A 17706-nucleotide genomic window follows, 5' to 3' on the forward strand; every position below is an offset into this window, starting at 1 on the left:
GAAAGTGTCTTTAAGTCTTTGAAATATGAAAAAGGATAAACATTTTTGAATAAAACGTACCAAAAATCCTGCAGCTGGGAAAAGGATTCTACCATCAATATTGTGGCCTGTCAAGAATTTGTATTCTTCATTACTAATGTCCACAACTACTTCACTTTCTCCAGAAGTTACACCAACCTGCAAGACAAAGGAAATAATCATTAATATATTATCCAGGAATTAAACTTAAAAAAAAAAAAAAAAAAAAAAAAAAAAAAAAAAAAACTAAAGCTCAATATGGATAAGGGTTAGTTAAGCAAGTAATGCAAGACAATAATTAAACCTTCCCTTCCTGAACAAAATAACACACAAATTGAGCCACCATTTCACAGCGTGTTGCTCCATTACCACCCGATGTATGACTGCTAAAAGCTGTTCTGCACACTGTTTTACCCCGGTGAATCAGATCCTTTTATCTTCTTGATGTTTTCATTTATTATCTTTCCTCCTGTTTTTATAGTCCATAAACAAGGCTTTAAGGGAAAGCCGAACTTGGAAGTACAAGGGATTTTCAAGAACCACAACTATACGTAAGTAAAATGATTGTTGAAATTCCTGAGCGTGTTAACACATTGTCTGAAACTATTTACCTATTACATAAACCCAGTGGCATATTTACGATTTTGTTTCGGGGGGGAGGGGGCTTTGCTAACTTTACTCCTGGAAATGTGAAAATTCCGCAAGATATTTCATTTACTTTAATATAGTAAATAACATATCGAGGGGGGGGGGGCGTATTAAGCCCGGAACCCCCCTCCACTAAATAAGCCACTGCAGAAACCTGTCCATGTGGAATCTGTTGTTTTAACATTATGAATAGTCTTTTTTAGGAAACAAAAGCTGTCTGTTCGCATTTCTTTCAAAATATCTTCCTCTTATTTGTAGGAGAAATTAAATCAAACGATTGTGAATCTTTGGACATTTGTGATGTTTATTTCAAGCGGAAATATTAACATTTCCTACTTACAGCTGCATGAATATGGCCTCTAAAAGAGAGGTGAATAGTTAGATTTTTTTAAACAAGGCTGTACATTGAAATTATAAAAGAAATATGTATTTACCTTTCCAACAAATTTCGCAACTGTCCAGTCAGCCGTGTGGTCCCATTTGATTAAAGACGAAATCATTGGAGTACCTCTACCGACAGGGAAGTTTACTCTTGGATACAGATTATCCAGTTTCATCTGAAGACCAGCATTATACAGCCTAAAAAAAACATTGAAAAGAAACTAAGTTGAAACCATTGATCATTTATATAATACCTTACTATATCTCATATCATATTATAATGGACTATTGAGAGCTTACTCAGAAAAGAACTAAAAGGAACAGATGCCACTCTATATTAGATTTATCTAGATTATATTAGATTATGAATGACTATCAGTTAACTCAGTATAATGTGCTTATTCCGTAGAAAATACGAAATCTTGATTTAGAGGCCGTTCAAAAATTTTATGGCTCCTGATCCACGAATGCATCAAAAGATCCAATGTATTTTAACAAAAATTTTCTTGTACGCCTTATATCTGGAGAACTACATATAGTATAGCCAAACCGAAACTATCAGTAACTCAGTATGATGTGCTTATTCCGTAGAAAATATGAAAACTCGATTTAGAGGCCGTTCAAAAATTTTGTGGTCCCTGATCCAATTAGCCCAAAAAATCCAATATATTTCAATCAAAATTTTCTTGTAAGCCTTATATCTGGAGAACTACACATAGTGTGGCCAAACTCAAACTATCAGTTAACTCAGTATGATGTGCTTATTTTGTAGAAAATACGAAAACTCGATTTAGAGGCTGTTCAAAAATTTTGTGGCCCCTAATCCAAAAACTAATTATTGGCCAAGATCACAATCTTTTGGTCCACTTTTAGTTTTCCAAAAATTCTTGTTTTTCTCTCTTTAAATTTACTATACTATTGAAACCAAACGAATAATTAAATAATGATGATATAATTAAGATGTAGTAAAATCTTTATCGTTTTCTTTCCTTCCGAAAACTTTTTAAAACAACAAAAAAGAAAGAAAATTCATACCATTTTCATGATTAAAGTCGATGATTTTCAGCCAAAATATTGACGAAATCGCCTTTTTTTCCTTATACAGAGAATATGGTAAAATAAAATTGTTTTATTATCACATTTGTATAAGGCGGAAATCAGTGACAAAACTTACCTGACACTATGCTATAAATGTTCTCTCTCTGATTAATAATTTCACCTTTAACCCTTTTAAATTTAGCTTTTTTTGGGGGTAAATTATAGACTTTCAGTCAAGTGGCTACAGCATCATCCCTATTTATCCTAGAATAATTGTTAGTACCTCATTCTCTTTGAGATAAAACAGCCTTTCAAACGGTACCATCTACATCTCCATATTGTGTCCCTGACATGGAAAAGTTTGAGAGAAATTGGTATTTTTCTTATTCTTTTTTCAAATTTGGAGCCCCTCTGGACTCCTCTGTATTAATATACAGATCTCAAAATCAACTGCAAAATACTAAGGGGTGTACTAAATGTGTGTACAAAATTTCAAGTTTCTATCTTGAATAGTAAGGGCGGGAAAATATTTACCAATGAGCCCCACAATGTCCCTGAGTACTCAAAAGGACCCGGATGTAATATAAAAATTTCCTGAGACATCTCTATATACCCTAGGGTTATGTTTCGTACATCATTCTCTTCAGAATAGAACAGCCTTTCAAACAGTACAATTCACATGTCTTCATCATGTATCTGAGGCAGGAAAATCGCAAAGAAAGGGATTTTTGTTAAAAAAAAAAACTTTCTTTTTACCTTTTTTCTCCCTCTGGACCCCCTGTTTTACTCAGAGATCTCAAAAAAATCTGAAAAATCCTAAGGGGCACACTAAGTGCGTGTGCAAAATTTCAATCTTCTAGGTGCAAAACCAAGCCCGCCAAAATAATAATAAAAGTAGCCATAGTAAAAAAAAAAAAAGTTATGACACCAACACACCCTGTATCTCGACGCAGAAACGGGTAAAACCATACTCAACGTGTTCTACAATGCCTCCATGCTTGAAAAAAAAAAAACGGAAGTCAAAAGCTTTATTGGTACTTTTTTTAATTGAATAATGAAGACACTACGTTAGTACCTAAAAATAGGCATTATAACTTAAAAGGGTTAATCATATTGTAACAACTTACCGTCCTAAATTGGATAAAAAGAAAATCCTATTGTCCGGATGATTTCTTTTCATAAGACCAACATTTGTAATGCTCTTAGACAGTGATCGTTTGAGAATAGCCTGCAACAAGCAGTGTGGACCTATCTCAATGACAATAGCATCTTCTGGAATGTGTGTGATTGCTTCTTGAAAGAGAACAGGAGACAACATATTGTTTACTTGATAGGCTGGAGAAAAGCTCTGGGCCACCGGTGTGTTCCATCCTGTCATCGGCACTGATGTACTTATCCAACGAGTAGATCGGGGTTTCGGTGTTGGAATTACCTGCAATAGAGAGCACATTCAAATCAGTCAAATTTGCTTCAAAATATGATGTTATAAATATTGTTTCCTATTCCATTTCCTAAGAAAACATATAATCTTTTATGGAAATTAATTTAATTTTCGTTCAAATACAAGAAAGTTCATACATGACCTTAGAGCAAGCAAATTCTGAAAGAAAAACTCTGATGATCTTTTTCAGTGTTTTTAAGTACTCGGAATCATTGTTTTCCGTCTCATTCCATGCCTATATAAAATATTAAAAGGCAACACCCTTAGTCCCATGGAAATATCACTTTTAGTGAGATCAGCGAAGTCAAACAGTGCCGGATTTATTCCGAGAAAAGTTGAGTCACCATTCGCAATCACCAGTGGTGTTTGCATTGCGGAGTCCACTTAACATCATGAGGTCAATTGAGAAGGTACTTGAAAGAAAATAATGGCAAACACCGGTCTAGAGAGGTCAAAGTCATTAACAGTGAAGCGAGCCGATGTGCTCCCTACCATATATCACTCTAAAGGCATGAGTGTTACAGCTGCCTGATAAGTCCTCAAAGAGCTGTTGCGTCAATATTTAGTTTTTATAAAATACAATACAAATAAACTGCAGTGGCGTAATATGTAAAGTGTCTAGTATGAACAGGACGACCCGGGTTCGATTCTTGATGGTGAAGGAATTATTCTCCTTCCATCCTTGTCCACTCCAAAGGCGGGTTCTGTCAAATAGGTACTTAGGGAAACCAGGAGACAAATAAAATCGAAAGTAATGTTTTGCTTATACATTATATAATATAACTAGCAGCGTTCACCCCGCTTCGCTGCGGTCACCCCGGAACGCAATAAACTTTGTTACTTAGATAATTTTTACTTTTTCGCTTTCAAGTGATATGATAAAAACCATAGAAGATTGCAGTAAATGTTAACATTATATCGCCTGTCATTTATGTTAACCCGCCCCGCTTCGCTGCGGTCACCCCGGAACGCAATAAACGTTGTTACTTAGATAATTTTTACTTTTTCGCTTTCAAGTGATATGATAAAAACCATAGTAGATTGCAGTAAATGTTAACATTATATCGCCTGTCATTTATGTTAACCCGCCGAGTGACACGGTCATGCGGGTTGCATATAAATACGTTTATTTTTACCTATGATGAACTAACAAAGGATTTGTACGTTATGGACACTTGAATGGTCAATTATCTCAAGACACTGGTAATTAAAAATTAAAGTGATATGATAAAAACCATCTAGGGTCCAAATCCTAATAACCCCCCAAAAATGAAAGAAATTGGTTCAGCCGTATTAGCGTGATGAGGGAACAAAGGATTTGTGCGTTCTCTTTTATATATAAGATTTAATTTACTTGTTTACAGAAATTGATTTGTTAATAGTGAGATGGAAGAAATGGCTGATGTCTTAGCTTTTCTGTTATAAATAAATATCGTTTATATCGCTATTGGAAAATATATATATCGCCTTTTAATAGCATATACAGATCTGAATGTGTGGTTACAGTGAAGGAAATATTTTTGAAAGGAAGTAAAGCAATTTTCTAGTTTTTCTAAAACTAAAGTTATGGCAGGTGAAACTTATTTCAGTGAAATATATGGAAAATATAGATGACTATATAGAAATATATAGAAAATATAGTGTATATATATATATATATATATATATATATATATATATATATCGAGCAATAACAAAGTGTACACGAGGATATGATTTAAAATGTGTATGTTTTCAACAAACTTAAAAACTTCGTTACTGAATTCTCTATGTCTGTGTGTCTGTCTGTCTGCTATTTTTTTTTCCCAATTTTGAATCCTGCATTCGACAAAGCATTAAAAACTATCAAAGAAAGTGATTAAATTACTCGCGTCACTCTTACCGTTCGCGTGATATTGGACAAAAATGGCCAATTTCTAGATATTTAAGGAGCCATAGCCCAGGAACCATAAATTGTAGAGAGATTATATTTATGCTGATCAATACCTAAGAGGATGGTAAACATTTTGGTACCAAATAGTAACCGGTAGCCACTAATTAACTGTCTATTGGCCAACTAGCCACCGTTCCCCAGATATTGGCCAAAAAAGTTCGAATTTGTAGATATTTAAGCAACCATATCTGGAGAACTGTACGTCATAGAGAGATGATATTTTGCTAATTTTTGCGAGAAAGAGAAGAAGGTGAGGATAAAAGGATTTATTTTTACATCTAAGAACAATGACAGTTAATCTTCCTGCTCCATCTCTCCATTCTTTTTAAGTTCGTTCGGCAATTCTCTTGGAGCATTCTCAACTGGTTCTATTTATGAATTTCATACGTGATAATGCCCAAGCAGGGTCAGAGTAAAATTTCTCAAATGTTCATGGCACGATACATTCTATCCCAAATATATATAATTTGTATCCATACATTTTAAACAATTTAAGGTTCTAAAACTAGTAGCATTTCATACCATAAATATAATAATAACACACGTAAATAAACTCGAGAATTTTACCTTTTGTAAATATTTCCTAAATTTTAATGCCACATCAGTAACATGGGGGCTATGGAAAGCAATACCACAGCTGTCGACCTGTCTAGCGAAGACCCCTTCTTCTTGTAGCTGTTTCACGAACTTTGATACAATATCCGGAGGTCCAGAGATAGTTACACTATCCTCCGAGTTGTGACATGCTGGATATACATCTGGAGGGCACCTTCTCTTTGCTTCTTCCCATGAAAGACCTGGAAAAGAAATGTAGATAAACTGTAAAATATTGTTAGCGTTTGATGAGAAAAAAATGTCCGAAGATGACAGATACGTCAATCGTTATTGAGATATAATCCAAAATTATAGTTAACTCTTTAACTTTAACCTTTATATTGGCCGAAGATAGTTATATATCAATCGATATCCAGCTGAACAAAATGGCATACTTTTGAGGGTAAATGGTCATGAGTGGGTCACTGAAAAGTCGAGGAAAACTAAATTTTATAGTGTTTTAAAATAGTTTGTTACCAAAATTTTAAAGTGTTAAAAACCAAAATTCGTTGTCAAAATTTTATAGTTTTAATAACTAAAAGTGGTTACCAAAATTTTATTGTGTTAAAAACGAAAATTCGTTGCCAAGATTTTGTAGTGCTAAAAACTAAAGTTTGTTGTCAAAATTTTACAGTGTTAAAAACTTGTTTGTTGCCAACATTTTATAGTGTTAAAAACTAATTTTTATTGTCAATATTTTATAGTGTTAAAAACTAAAGTTCGTTACCAAAATTTTATATTGTTAAAAACTAAAGTTCGTTACCAAAATTTTATACTGTTAAAAACTAAAGTTCATTGCGAAAATTTTATAGTGCTAAAAACGAAAGTTCGTTGCCAAAATTTTATAGTTAAAAATTAAATTTCATTGCCAAAATTTTATAGTGTTAAAAACTAAAGTTCGTGGCCAATCTGATGCAGTTGATAGTTTTTGTTCTGTTGAAGTAGATTACTGAGTTATTTCTATATTTTATATAAAAAATATACACTCTTTAAGTGGAAGATTGTATCTATTGTTTAATTTCTCCTAAGAATGGCATACATACTAGTAATAATGATGTATCTAACCCTAATAGTGATGTCCATACTACTCAAAATAGGATACATGGCGCACGTAATTTCTCAGTAAGTCTTAGTTCTGATACCAATATTGAAGAATCACCAATAAATATATATATATTTTTTTAAAATCAAAACGACCTTACACTTTTTAAATGGTCTTAGCATTTTTCCATGTGAAACATCAACATTGGCGGTTTTGGTGTTGACTTAACGAATATTTTGTATGCTTTACAGTGTGTGTGAATTGACAGGGGAGGGATGCTTCCTACAAAAATCTCCATCCTGGAGAAGAAAATTTTTATTCATGGCAGAGATAACGTTTTCCGATCTCTAGAATTTTTTGTGAACGGTCATGAAGATAGAAACAGGAACAACTTTTATTTTGTGTAGCCAAACTAAAACAAAGGACTTTTATTTCAATGAAAATAGTTTGTGAAATATCTTAGCTTCTTAACTTTCCTTGTAGTCGTTAGAACCACAAAAATGTGTATCTTTTTTCTTGATTTCTGATATTTTCTCGATTTATGATTTATTATTGATTTATGATTTGTGATATTTTGAAATTTTAAATATTGAAACGTATTTTACCTGAAAAAATGTATATGTACTAAAATTTCAAATATAGAATTTTCTTAAATCTAAACCTTTGTTCTAAAAGATTGTCTTTCAATTTTTGAAATTTTGAAAATTAAATAAAAATATTTAAAATTTTAATTCAAAAAATTTCAAAACTAAATTTTCGTACCAAAACTGTTCTGATCAGTACTAAAAATTGAGGAACAGAATTTTCTGGAAACTATTTTTTAAAATTCTGTTTCAGATTTTTCAAAATTTCAAAAAAAAGTTAAATAAAAAATTTTCAAAAAAATTGTGTAAGAAAAAGTTTGAAACAAAATTCGGTTTTCAGATTTTTTAAAAATCAAAATTAATTTTTCTTCATGAAAATTTAACTGCTTCGATCAGATGAATCGACTCATTCTTGTAAAAAATATTGGCAACATTGAAAAATCGCTATAATATTGTTGACTATTTCTTAGCAATTAATTGTTGTAGGTTTAGATTTTAGTGTCACTGAGGCGCTGATGTACAGCTTAACGTGAAATCCGAACGGTATGAGCATTGCTAGGTTCCAACCTGGTCTTCTGACAGCAATCTCAGCATTTTCAACGAACAAGTATAAAATAACATACAGCATTCCTTTATTGATCATTAAGGTTAAAAAAATAAATATCTGGTAAGCATATAGCCTCTAAATACAGGTAGCTAAACAATAAGATAATATTTATATTGTTCTTTATTCGTTTTAAACCCCATTGACTAACAAACCCCTAGCATTGTGATGATAGAGTCATGCGATATCAGCAAAATATATGAATGATTTTCTTCAAGGTCAAACATTAATGACCAGAAAGACATATGAAAGTCATATGAATATGGATTCATATGAAGAATCTTTCATATGAAAGTCGTACAAGTAAAATATAATTAAAATTGTGAAATAAGATACCTAAATACTTTATTACTGAAAAAAAAATGGCACAAACCTAGAAACAAATCACAAATTATTATTTTAATTAAATGATTGATTTAAAGTTTTACATTTCTTTTCAACTTTATGGTTATACGAAACATGAACTTATAGCTTAACGTGAGATCTGATACATGAAATCGAACCAGGGCTTCTCAAAGGTTATAACTGGAATCGAGCCCAGGGACCTTCCATTGTGTTAATACCTAGGGATCTTCCATTTAGGTAACATCTAAGGAAATACACCAAATTATTTTAAGATGATCTTGATCTCATCAAAAACAGATATATTAGGACCAAATCCTACGAAAATTAATTTTCGACATTTTTTACCACTATAATGGAACATGATGACCTTATGGAACATATGAAGGTACATATCAGGGTTTTATACCATCCTACCAAATTCATAATTTTGGCAATTTCCAAAATTTAAGTGTAAGTCTACACTTTCTTCTCGAAATTTTGGAAGGATGGGTTACTGTACCTTGTCCTATGAAAGACAATAGGCTCCTGTACTCAACGCTCTTTAAAGAGGATAAATTATTTCAAAAACATTCCAAATTTATATTTTTTGTCAATTTTTCACTCATAAAAGGGAACGGGATGAATCACCCCAAATTTGTAAAGGCACATATCATGGTCCTATACTGCCCGATACTAAATTTTTAAAGCTTGACAATTTCCAACATTTAAGGATGGTCCCATACATCCTATACATCCGGAATTTTGAATGGATAGGTCAATGTACCCATTGCCAAAATTTAGAGGGGATGGTCCTAAGTACCCTTGGACATGGCTAATGAGTTCCTGGCCCAGGGTCTCAAAAGTACCATAAGCAGAACCCAATATTATTGTTGTTCACTGCTAGTCACAGAAATGAGATGATCCTGGCCCTTGCGTTTCGGGCACTTTCATCTCACATATTTTTATTTAGTACGTGACCTAAACTATTTATATTGTTAAGAACGTATCGCTTCGCTGAGCGTTAGACATACTCTTGTAGAGTGTTCGAAATACTCAGACGTCAGAGACAGTTTGGAAGTGTCTAATGATTTTAGATTTTGGTCTATAATACTGTTTTTAGTGTCCGTATTTTCGTTTTTATTCGTAAAATAGTGAAATAGTTAACGTTATCTAAGGCTTTCGTTCTAACTTTTTACTTATTTATATTATTATGTTGTTCGTTTTATTTATTTTTGTTTGATAATTTAATATTTTTTCCATGATCTATTATAAGTTACTTTGATCATTAATTTCAATTCTGTATTTGATCTAACTTCTATTCCTTTCCCTCTATTTTTAGTTGTCATTCCTTTGTTCATTGTTCCCAACTTCAAAGTTCTTTTATAATAAACATATATTGGTTGATCATTGGCCTTTTCGTGACAGGGCAAATATAGCATTGCTGTTGATGTTCCTTTTAAATTTGCATCAATCAATCAACAACATGTGTTGTAATATACAGTGAATGAGGTGCGAATAGCTTAACACTGACTTCAAGAATGAGAATGTGTGGCTGATCGGAAAGCGTACTGAACAACGTGTGCTTAATCACAGAAAGAATGCTGGAGAACCTGGTGCGATTCTCGCTCCAGTTATTCATTTGTTCGCCTTTGAATTTAATCTCTGTGGTTGTTTGTTCAAAGCTTCCATTATTATAAAGGCGACACGGAGTAACTTGTATAACTTTTCTACTTTGAAAATAGTAATCAGTGACTGGATCAATCAGTAATATTAACTTCTGATTTTCGATATATTGAATGACTAGCAGATTGCGAGTTCTTCGCACACGGAGAATAGTTTCATTTTGAACATAAAGGGAAATAGGGGATGAGTTTGGATTTAAACGGCATCGGAAGTGTCACTGTTCGTCTCAGCGAACCCGAAAACTATGGATTCGGCACTAATATCGGTCATTTTCGATCATTTTTAAATACCTCCCACTCCCTTCCCCTAAGGTGCAACATCAAAGTGAGATGATAAAAACCATCCCTGTTCCGAACCTCATCTATGTCGAAAATTTGATCGAGTTCGGCTGGGTGGTTCAAGAGTTATATCTCACCTCCTCCGTCTCCCTTAAGTTCTACCATCAAAGTGAATAGATAAAAAACATCTCTGGCCCGAACCTCATCTATGTTGAAATTTGATTGAAATCGGTCGAGTGGTTCAAGAGTTATTAATTTATAAACCTAGTCACTTTCAATTTTATATATTAGATTATATGTGTCAACTGATGTAAATAACGAATGCCATTTTATGGGAAATACTAAATGTTTATAGAGCATACTTAAGTGCTTTGACAGATCAAAATAAGCTTACAACACAATTCGATACTAGTAAATCTTCTTATCTGATTTGTTCCACAATTAAAAATGTGTATGTATGTATGTTTTACAAACAATTTTCATATAATACATTTTTTTTAAGTATAAAGAAGCAAAATTTGATCATACCAATAGCAGCCATTGCCCCTGGCTTTAACTGTGTTTCTAAAAGAGAGCGGCCTCTCCAATATGCTGATAGCACCGCTTGTTCCGCTGTGGCACATCCATCAGCATAGGCACTTGCGACCTCTCCAGCAGAATGACCCAACATACCATCAGGATGAATTCCTATAGCTTTCAGAACATCGACAAGTGCAACCTAAAATAAAAAGAAAAAATCCTAGATACAAAAAGGCCACGATTTTTGAAAATGTATGATTATGATCCACAATAAATATAAATTGTCTTAATAAACCAGAATATGTTTTACAATTGTTTTTAATTACATAATTTGGTTTTGTTAACAATTTAGACAATTGATTACTAGAAGAATGAAGATAAGTAAAGGGCCTATTCGGTTGCAATGATATGGATAGACTTCGGAAGAGAAGGCTGAAATTCAGCTCAAATGTGGAAAAGATTATGTAGATTCTATATTCCAAAAGCAAATCGACCTAAAATGGATCGAACATAGTTAAAAAAAGCACGAAACATTACATTATTGTCAATAGAAAATCAATGAAGAACAAATAATTCCTCCACTTATCTCAAAAACCGAAAGAAGGAGATGGCTGAAAGTCAGCTCAAATGCAAAAAAGACGATGTAGATTCTATATTCCAAAAGCAAATTGTCCTAAAATGGATGTAACATAGTCAAAAAGCTCAAAACATTATTTTCGATAGAAAATCAACGAAAAACAAGTAATTTCTCTACTTATCTCAAAAACCAAAAGAGGGAGATGGCTGAAATTCAGCTCAAATATAGAACAAGCTATATAGATTTTGCATTAAAAAGAGAAATTGTTCTAAAATGGATGAAACATAGTCAAAAAGATCACGAAACATGAACATTAAAGTCAACGGAAAATCAATTTTTTAAAAAATGAGGTCATCCACATATCTCAGAAACTGTAATAAGGAGATGGCTAATTAAAAGCTTATTGCTAAGACATAATGAAGAGCTTAAAAACAATGTATAGCACGTAAGGTAAATATGGATAGAACATTGTCAAAAGTCAAGTTGTTTGGCTAAAATCAATAACAATGATAAAGTATATGCATCTTCTTCGAATTACCCAGGGCGCCCCATGTGGAGGTTACGTGCTTGAAATATCTCATATCTGAATTTGGAATCTTCATACTTGATTTAGCATACAACGTGACTTACGACTGATCACGTGAAACAGTCTGATCCTTATGGCAAACCAGATAGGCCCTTAGATGTGAATAATGCATAAATCAAATTAGTTACATAGTGTGTATGTAATCATTTTATCGGAGCGCTTAAACATGTATAAGAATTTCAAGTATATTTTTTAGGAGTATAAGACTGAAAGAAGTTATGTAATCCACAAATTGAGACAAAATAATACCCAAAATCCAAAATCTTTACAGAGATTAATTATTTTCAAGAAGTATGCAAACGAACATGAAATAAAAACTTTGTCTTTAACTTACCTGAATTGATGTTATAGCTACAGAGCTATTAATAATGTTTTGGAACGCATTTTCTTGAGGTTGTAGTAATAATTCTAATAAGTCAATGCCTTCAGGCTTCAAAGCTTCAGCACATTTCCTGATAGATTTCTCAAAAACTTCCATAGACATCAGATCTTTGCCCATTCCCAACCATTGAGAACCCATTCCGGAAAAGACAAACCACACTGGTCTCTTTGGTGCTTCAATTTCCTGTAAAACAATGAATTAAAACATGGTTCAAAGCAAAAAAAGGATGCTACTCTTGTTAATTTTCGTAGGGAATAACAATAAAAGTGTACTCTTCTCATAATCTCGAGATTCCAGCTTCCATATAAGTTCTTATTTTTTATTTCCATACAGATTCCGGATTTCATACAAGTCAAAGTCACATCAAATAAATATCTTGATGATATTCTAAGCAGAAATATGACTTTCTTAAAAAAAAAAAAAAAAAAAAAAAAACCCTATCCCACTTCACGAAATATCTCTTTGTTTCCAGTTGCAATTGTACTGAATTCAAATCAAGGAGTAAAGAAATGAAACGAGGGGGCCACAGTGGCTTAGTGGTAGATTATTTACCTCTGATGCGTGGAGTTCATTCCCCGGCCACGTAAGTTTGTTATTGCAAAGCATTGTGTCCGTGTGTTTTCTTGGGGTACTCCCGTTTCCTCCCACATTCTCATTCTATCAAATTTTTCATCACCATACACTTGTCTTAATCATCCGTCTCCCTTAGCCTAAAGGACATAGTGGGACATTAAATTGAAAAATTTCATTTCGTTTCAAAGAAATGAAACGAATACAGTCAATTTAAGTTTAAATTTAGATATTAATTTTATGAGTTTCACTTTCTGAATCCATGATAAACCTCTAAATTATGGGCATCAATATATCGAAACTAGAAGAAGTGGATTATCACTTGTAGTTTCAATAGAACAATAAAGATGAAGATGGAGCTATTCTTGGGACGCAGAATTCATACTAGAAAACCATTTCTTTTTTTTTTTATTTTTACACAATGGGGGATCCACTTTCTTGAAACAAAAAGTTGTGTATTGTCACTTCTGGCTTCAACATAAGAATACGTGTAAAAATCTATGTTTGAATGCTAAATTCATGTATTTAAAGAAATTGTAAAAGATTTCACGCCATTTCTTAACGTTTTTGCTTTGTTGCCTGTTGACAAATGGACAGAGTTATTCCTAAAACTTTCCATACTGATAAATAGCACAATTTGAATGTTTAAAATGAACGTAATTCAATTAAACAGAAGCATGTGTAGTCAATAGTATAGTTAACCGTGCATATGTATAATGAGATAGAATTCCTTAAGTTCATTTTTCCTTTGTTAAATGGTTTCATTTTTGAAACGGTTTAAGGTATTAACCAGATAAAGACTATTCTCGTGCTTTCAGTTCTCTGAGACTCTCTATTGAAGATTTCATTAATCCAGGATCGGATTTAATATTTTGTCGGCCCTAGGCTCGAAGATGTTTGCCGCCCTTCATCCGACCAATGAACAAAATTTTAATACAATATAAAATTAACTTATTTTAGACCTTTGTTTGTTTCAACTTTTTTTAAAGAATAAATTTTACTGCATTTTTTTATCAAGAATTTTATAAATAGAGAATCTGCCCATACGTATCTTCATCCTATTAAATCGATGAAGCCAAAACACAACCGAGCATAGACACGTCTCATTGGTTACTCTCGTTTCCGCCATCGTCTGATTGGCTACTTTCGTTTCCGCCATGATTGTTGGCTCAAAACATTGCGATCCCATTGGGCGGAGTGGGCAGAGTAGGGGTGGTGAAACTGTAACGTATGGCTTCAAGATTTTGTTGTAAGGGCAGATCCTCTATTTTATAAGATCCTTGAGTTTTATATTAAATATGTTGTACAGAAAAAAATGTATTGTTACGAATTTACGTTTTTAAAATAAGCTTACAGGAAATGATTAGTTTTAGTTTCATAATATGCACTAGTTCAATAATAAAAGAAAATAGTTTTAAATCTTCGTCCGTAATAGCGCAATGTTCAAAGATAAAGCTCTCCCAGGTCAAAGAAGGAAATTCTTTTGAGCATATACAAAAAAAAAAAAAAAAAAAAAAAAAACAGAATTTGGAATTTGTAGGATATTTTTGAAATTGTGTACACTTGTATATGCTCATTTATTATTGTATCTCGTGTTAGAATGCATGCAATTATACTTTAGGCCTATGAAAAAAAATATCAAAAAACAAATATTTTATTCTGATTGTTGGAAAGATTATTATTTCGATTGTTGAAATTTATACCTCTATTCCAATATAAAATTGTTCTTTTGAATAAAGACACTAAATAATCTTTTCACAATCTTAGCTATTTTTCATCATATAAAATCAAGGATCTTATAAAATAGAGGATGTGCCCTTACAACAAAATCTTGAAGCCATACGTCACAGTTTCGCCAACCCTACTCTGCCCACTCCGCCCAATAGGATCGCAATGTTTTGAGCTAACAATCATGGCGGAAACGAAAGTAGCCAATCAGACGATGGTAGAAACGAGAGTAGCCAATCAGACGTGCCGATGTTCGGTTGCTTTTTGGCTTCACCGATTTAATAGGATGAAGATACATATGGGCAGATCCTCTATTTATAACAACATCCTTGTATAAAATCATAAAAAGTAAATGAAACAATAGAAAAGGGTACTATAATACTATAAGAAAATTGTTGTCATTTTTATAAACTATTATTGTTATTACTATTCAACTTTGAAATTTTTGTTTTGTTTACTAAATTTTCATCCAACGTGTGCCCCTAGGCCCGGGCTTAGTGGGCCTAGTGATAAATGCAGCGCTGCTTTAATCCCTCATTTGCATACTTTTTAAACTTATTTATCTCTTTTTGCCACTTTTACCCGCGTATATTAGTTTTTCGGTCAAGAGAGATTGGTCTAAAATCATTCATGAATATCGTAAATCTCAAATTACATTTGTAATAATTATTGAAAAACTGCAATTTAAAGATAAAATTAGGAACATCATAATTGTTATGTATTTTCTTTCGTTATGTTATATACATGTACTGGAAAAAGTAATTCAATATTCTCTTTATTTTAAGAAGTAGATGAAGTTCCTTTTCAGGACATGTATAAACTGATTATGCTTTATTTGTTCCAATATAACTTCCATTATCAATAAAATACTACTTACTGCAATTTCATTTCCAGTGGAATCATCTCTTAGTATAGTAAATCCTCTGTATTGATGACCAGGAATATTTTCTGAATACACACTATACAGAAGTGCATTAAAATCATCATCTATTGGTCTATTTCTAACCTAAAAAAGCATAAATAAATAATAACATTATAATCCCTAATAATAAAATTCAATAGAAACAAATGCATTTAAATAGATAAATATTCTTGTATACAATGCATTACGAAGTTTCATTTTTCAGTTTTGTTTTTGTAGATATATTATGACATTTTAGTCTGTTGAATAATTATTTCTAGCCGTACAACAAGACTATCCCTCAACACTTCTTAATTACATTGGAAACGAATAAACAACATTTATTGAATGTATTTTGTATATTACAAGTAATCTTTTATTTAGATTACTTTCGATCAAATCTTACGTATACTTACATTTCAGTTTAGTAGGGTTTTTTTTTTTTTTTTTTTTTTTTTTTTTTTTTTTTTTTTAATCATGTGTTCTCAACATACAAAACTTGAAAGAAAATTAATGGTAGAACAAGCTATAAAGGACACGAACATTTAATATTCCAACACACCAGGCACTTTTATAAAACATAATTACTTATACTCTTCACCTACCACAATAAAAGTCACACTTTCCTCTAAAAACAATTGGAACCAATTTTAAAATGCAAACAAATGCACATCATTACTATTGTAAAATATCTTTACATTAACCAAATTCGTAAATACTTATAACTTGTAAATTTTATGTTCATATTAATTATGACATTTTAATAAGAGGTAGAATAATTAGGTGTTTACGTTTGCAGATGGTATGGCGCTTGTTGCAGAATCTGAAGAGGACATTAATAAGATGTTAGAACGCGTGAGGAAGAGCTCTGAAGAATATGGGATGAAAATAAATATTAGAAAGACAAAAGCCATGGTGATTGGAACGAAGCGGTCGATGTCAAATATAGAAGTAGGAGGGGAGAAAATAGAACAAGTGAATAGTTTTCAATACCTGGGTAGTATTATTAGTAATGATAAGAAATGTGAAGGTGAAATAAAGCAAGGATAGGAATGGCGAAAGAAGCCTTTAAGAGGAAGAAAATAGTATTTCGTGGAACCTTGAATAAAGTGTTGAGAAAAAGACTCAATAAATGCTTCGTGTGGAGTATTGTACTGTATGCATCAGGAACGTGGACATTACGCAAAAATGATTAAAAACGACTGGAAGCTTTCGAAATTTGGGTATAGAGAGGAATGGAAAGAATTAGTTGGGTCGAGCGGAAAACGAATGAGAGAGTGTTAGAAATAGTGGGCGAGAAAAATCCATTCTAGATATTACTAAGAAGAGGAAGAGAAACTTGATGGGACATTGGATAAAATGGAACTATATCATGAGAGGCGTGCTAGAAGGTGTGGTGGCAGGAAAGAGAGCGAGAGGGAGAGGGAGACTACAATTAATGGACGATATCAAAACAGAGAAAGCGTACGTGAATACGAAGAGGTTAGCGGAAGACCGTGGAGCATGAAAGCTTCTAGTTGCAGAAAGTGAAAATGAAATGAAATGAAATCTTTGAGTTTTACGTCCCACGGTTATGCCGGTTAGGCTAAAGGAGAAGGTAGTTACGGAAAGTGACCTGTCAATAATGATAGAATACCTATGATGATGATTAATTATGTCCTGAAGGTGAATACTTGAAAGGTACATTTTGATTACTTCTCAAACAGAAGCATTCTTTCAATACCAGTAGATACAATCCTTGTTACATTTTAAATGATATGATGTAAGTAATATGAATTACGATTATTGAAAAGTTATTATTATACTTTTCTCGTAATTTTGAATACTTCAGAAATTCATTGTATTATACTTGTTTCATCTCTTAATTCATCCCAA

General features: G+C 32.5%; 1 protein-coding gene across 2 annotated transcripts in view; it reads right to left on the bottom strand.

Moving 5' to 3' along the window:
• LOC145680337 (fatty acid synthase-like) overlaps nt 1-17706 on the bottom strand; it is a 248780-nt gene that overhangs the window by 85433 nt on the left and 145641 nt on the right. For both annotated transcript variants that reach the window (XM_081750725.1, XM_081750724.1), the window contains exons 9-15: nt 15808-15936; nt 12585-12815; nt 11097-11286; nt 6027-6256; nt 3213-3517; nt 1101-1245; nt 61-177 (exon numbers count right to left, since the gene is read on the bottom strand). In XM_081750725.1, coding sequence (XP_081606851.1) covers nt 61-177; nt 1101-1245; nt 3213-3517; nt 6027-6256; nt 11097-11286; nt 12585-12815; nt 15808-15936 — 1347 coding nt within the window. The remainder of the gene's footprint in view (nt 1-60; nt 178-1100; nt 1246-3212; nt 3518-6026; nt 6257-11096; nt 11287-12584; nt 12816-15807; nt 15937-17706) is intronic.

Source organism: Thermobia domestica, chromosome 3 (genome assembly GCF_964235325.1).
Source record: "Thermobia domestica chromosome 3, izTheDome1.hap1.1, whole genome shotgun sequence".
Lineage (NCBI taxonomy): Eukaryota > Metazoa > Arthropoda > Insecta > Zygentoma > Lepismatidae > Thermobia > Thermobia domestica.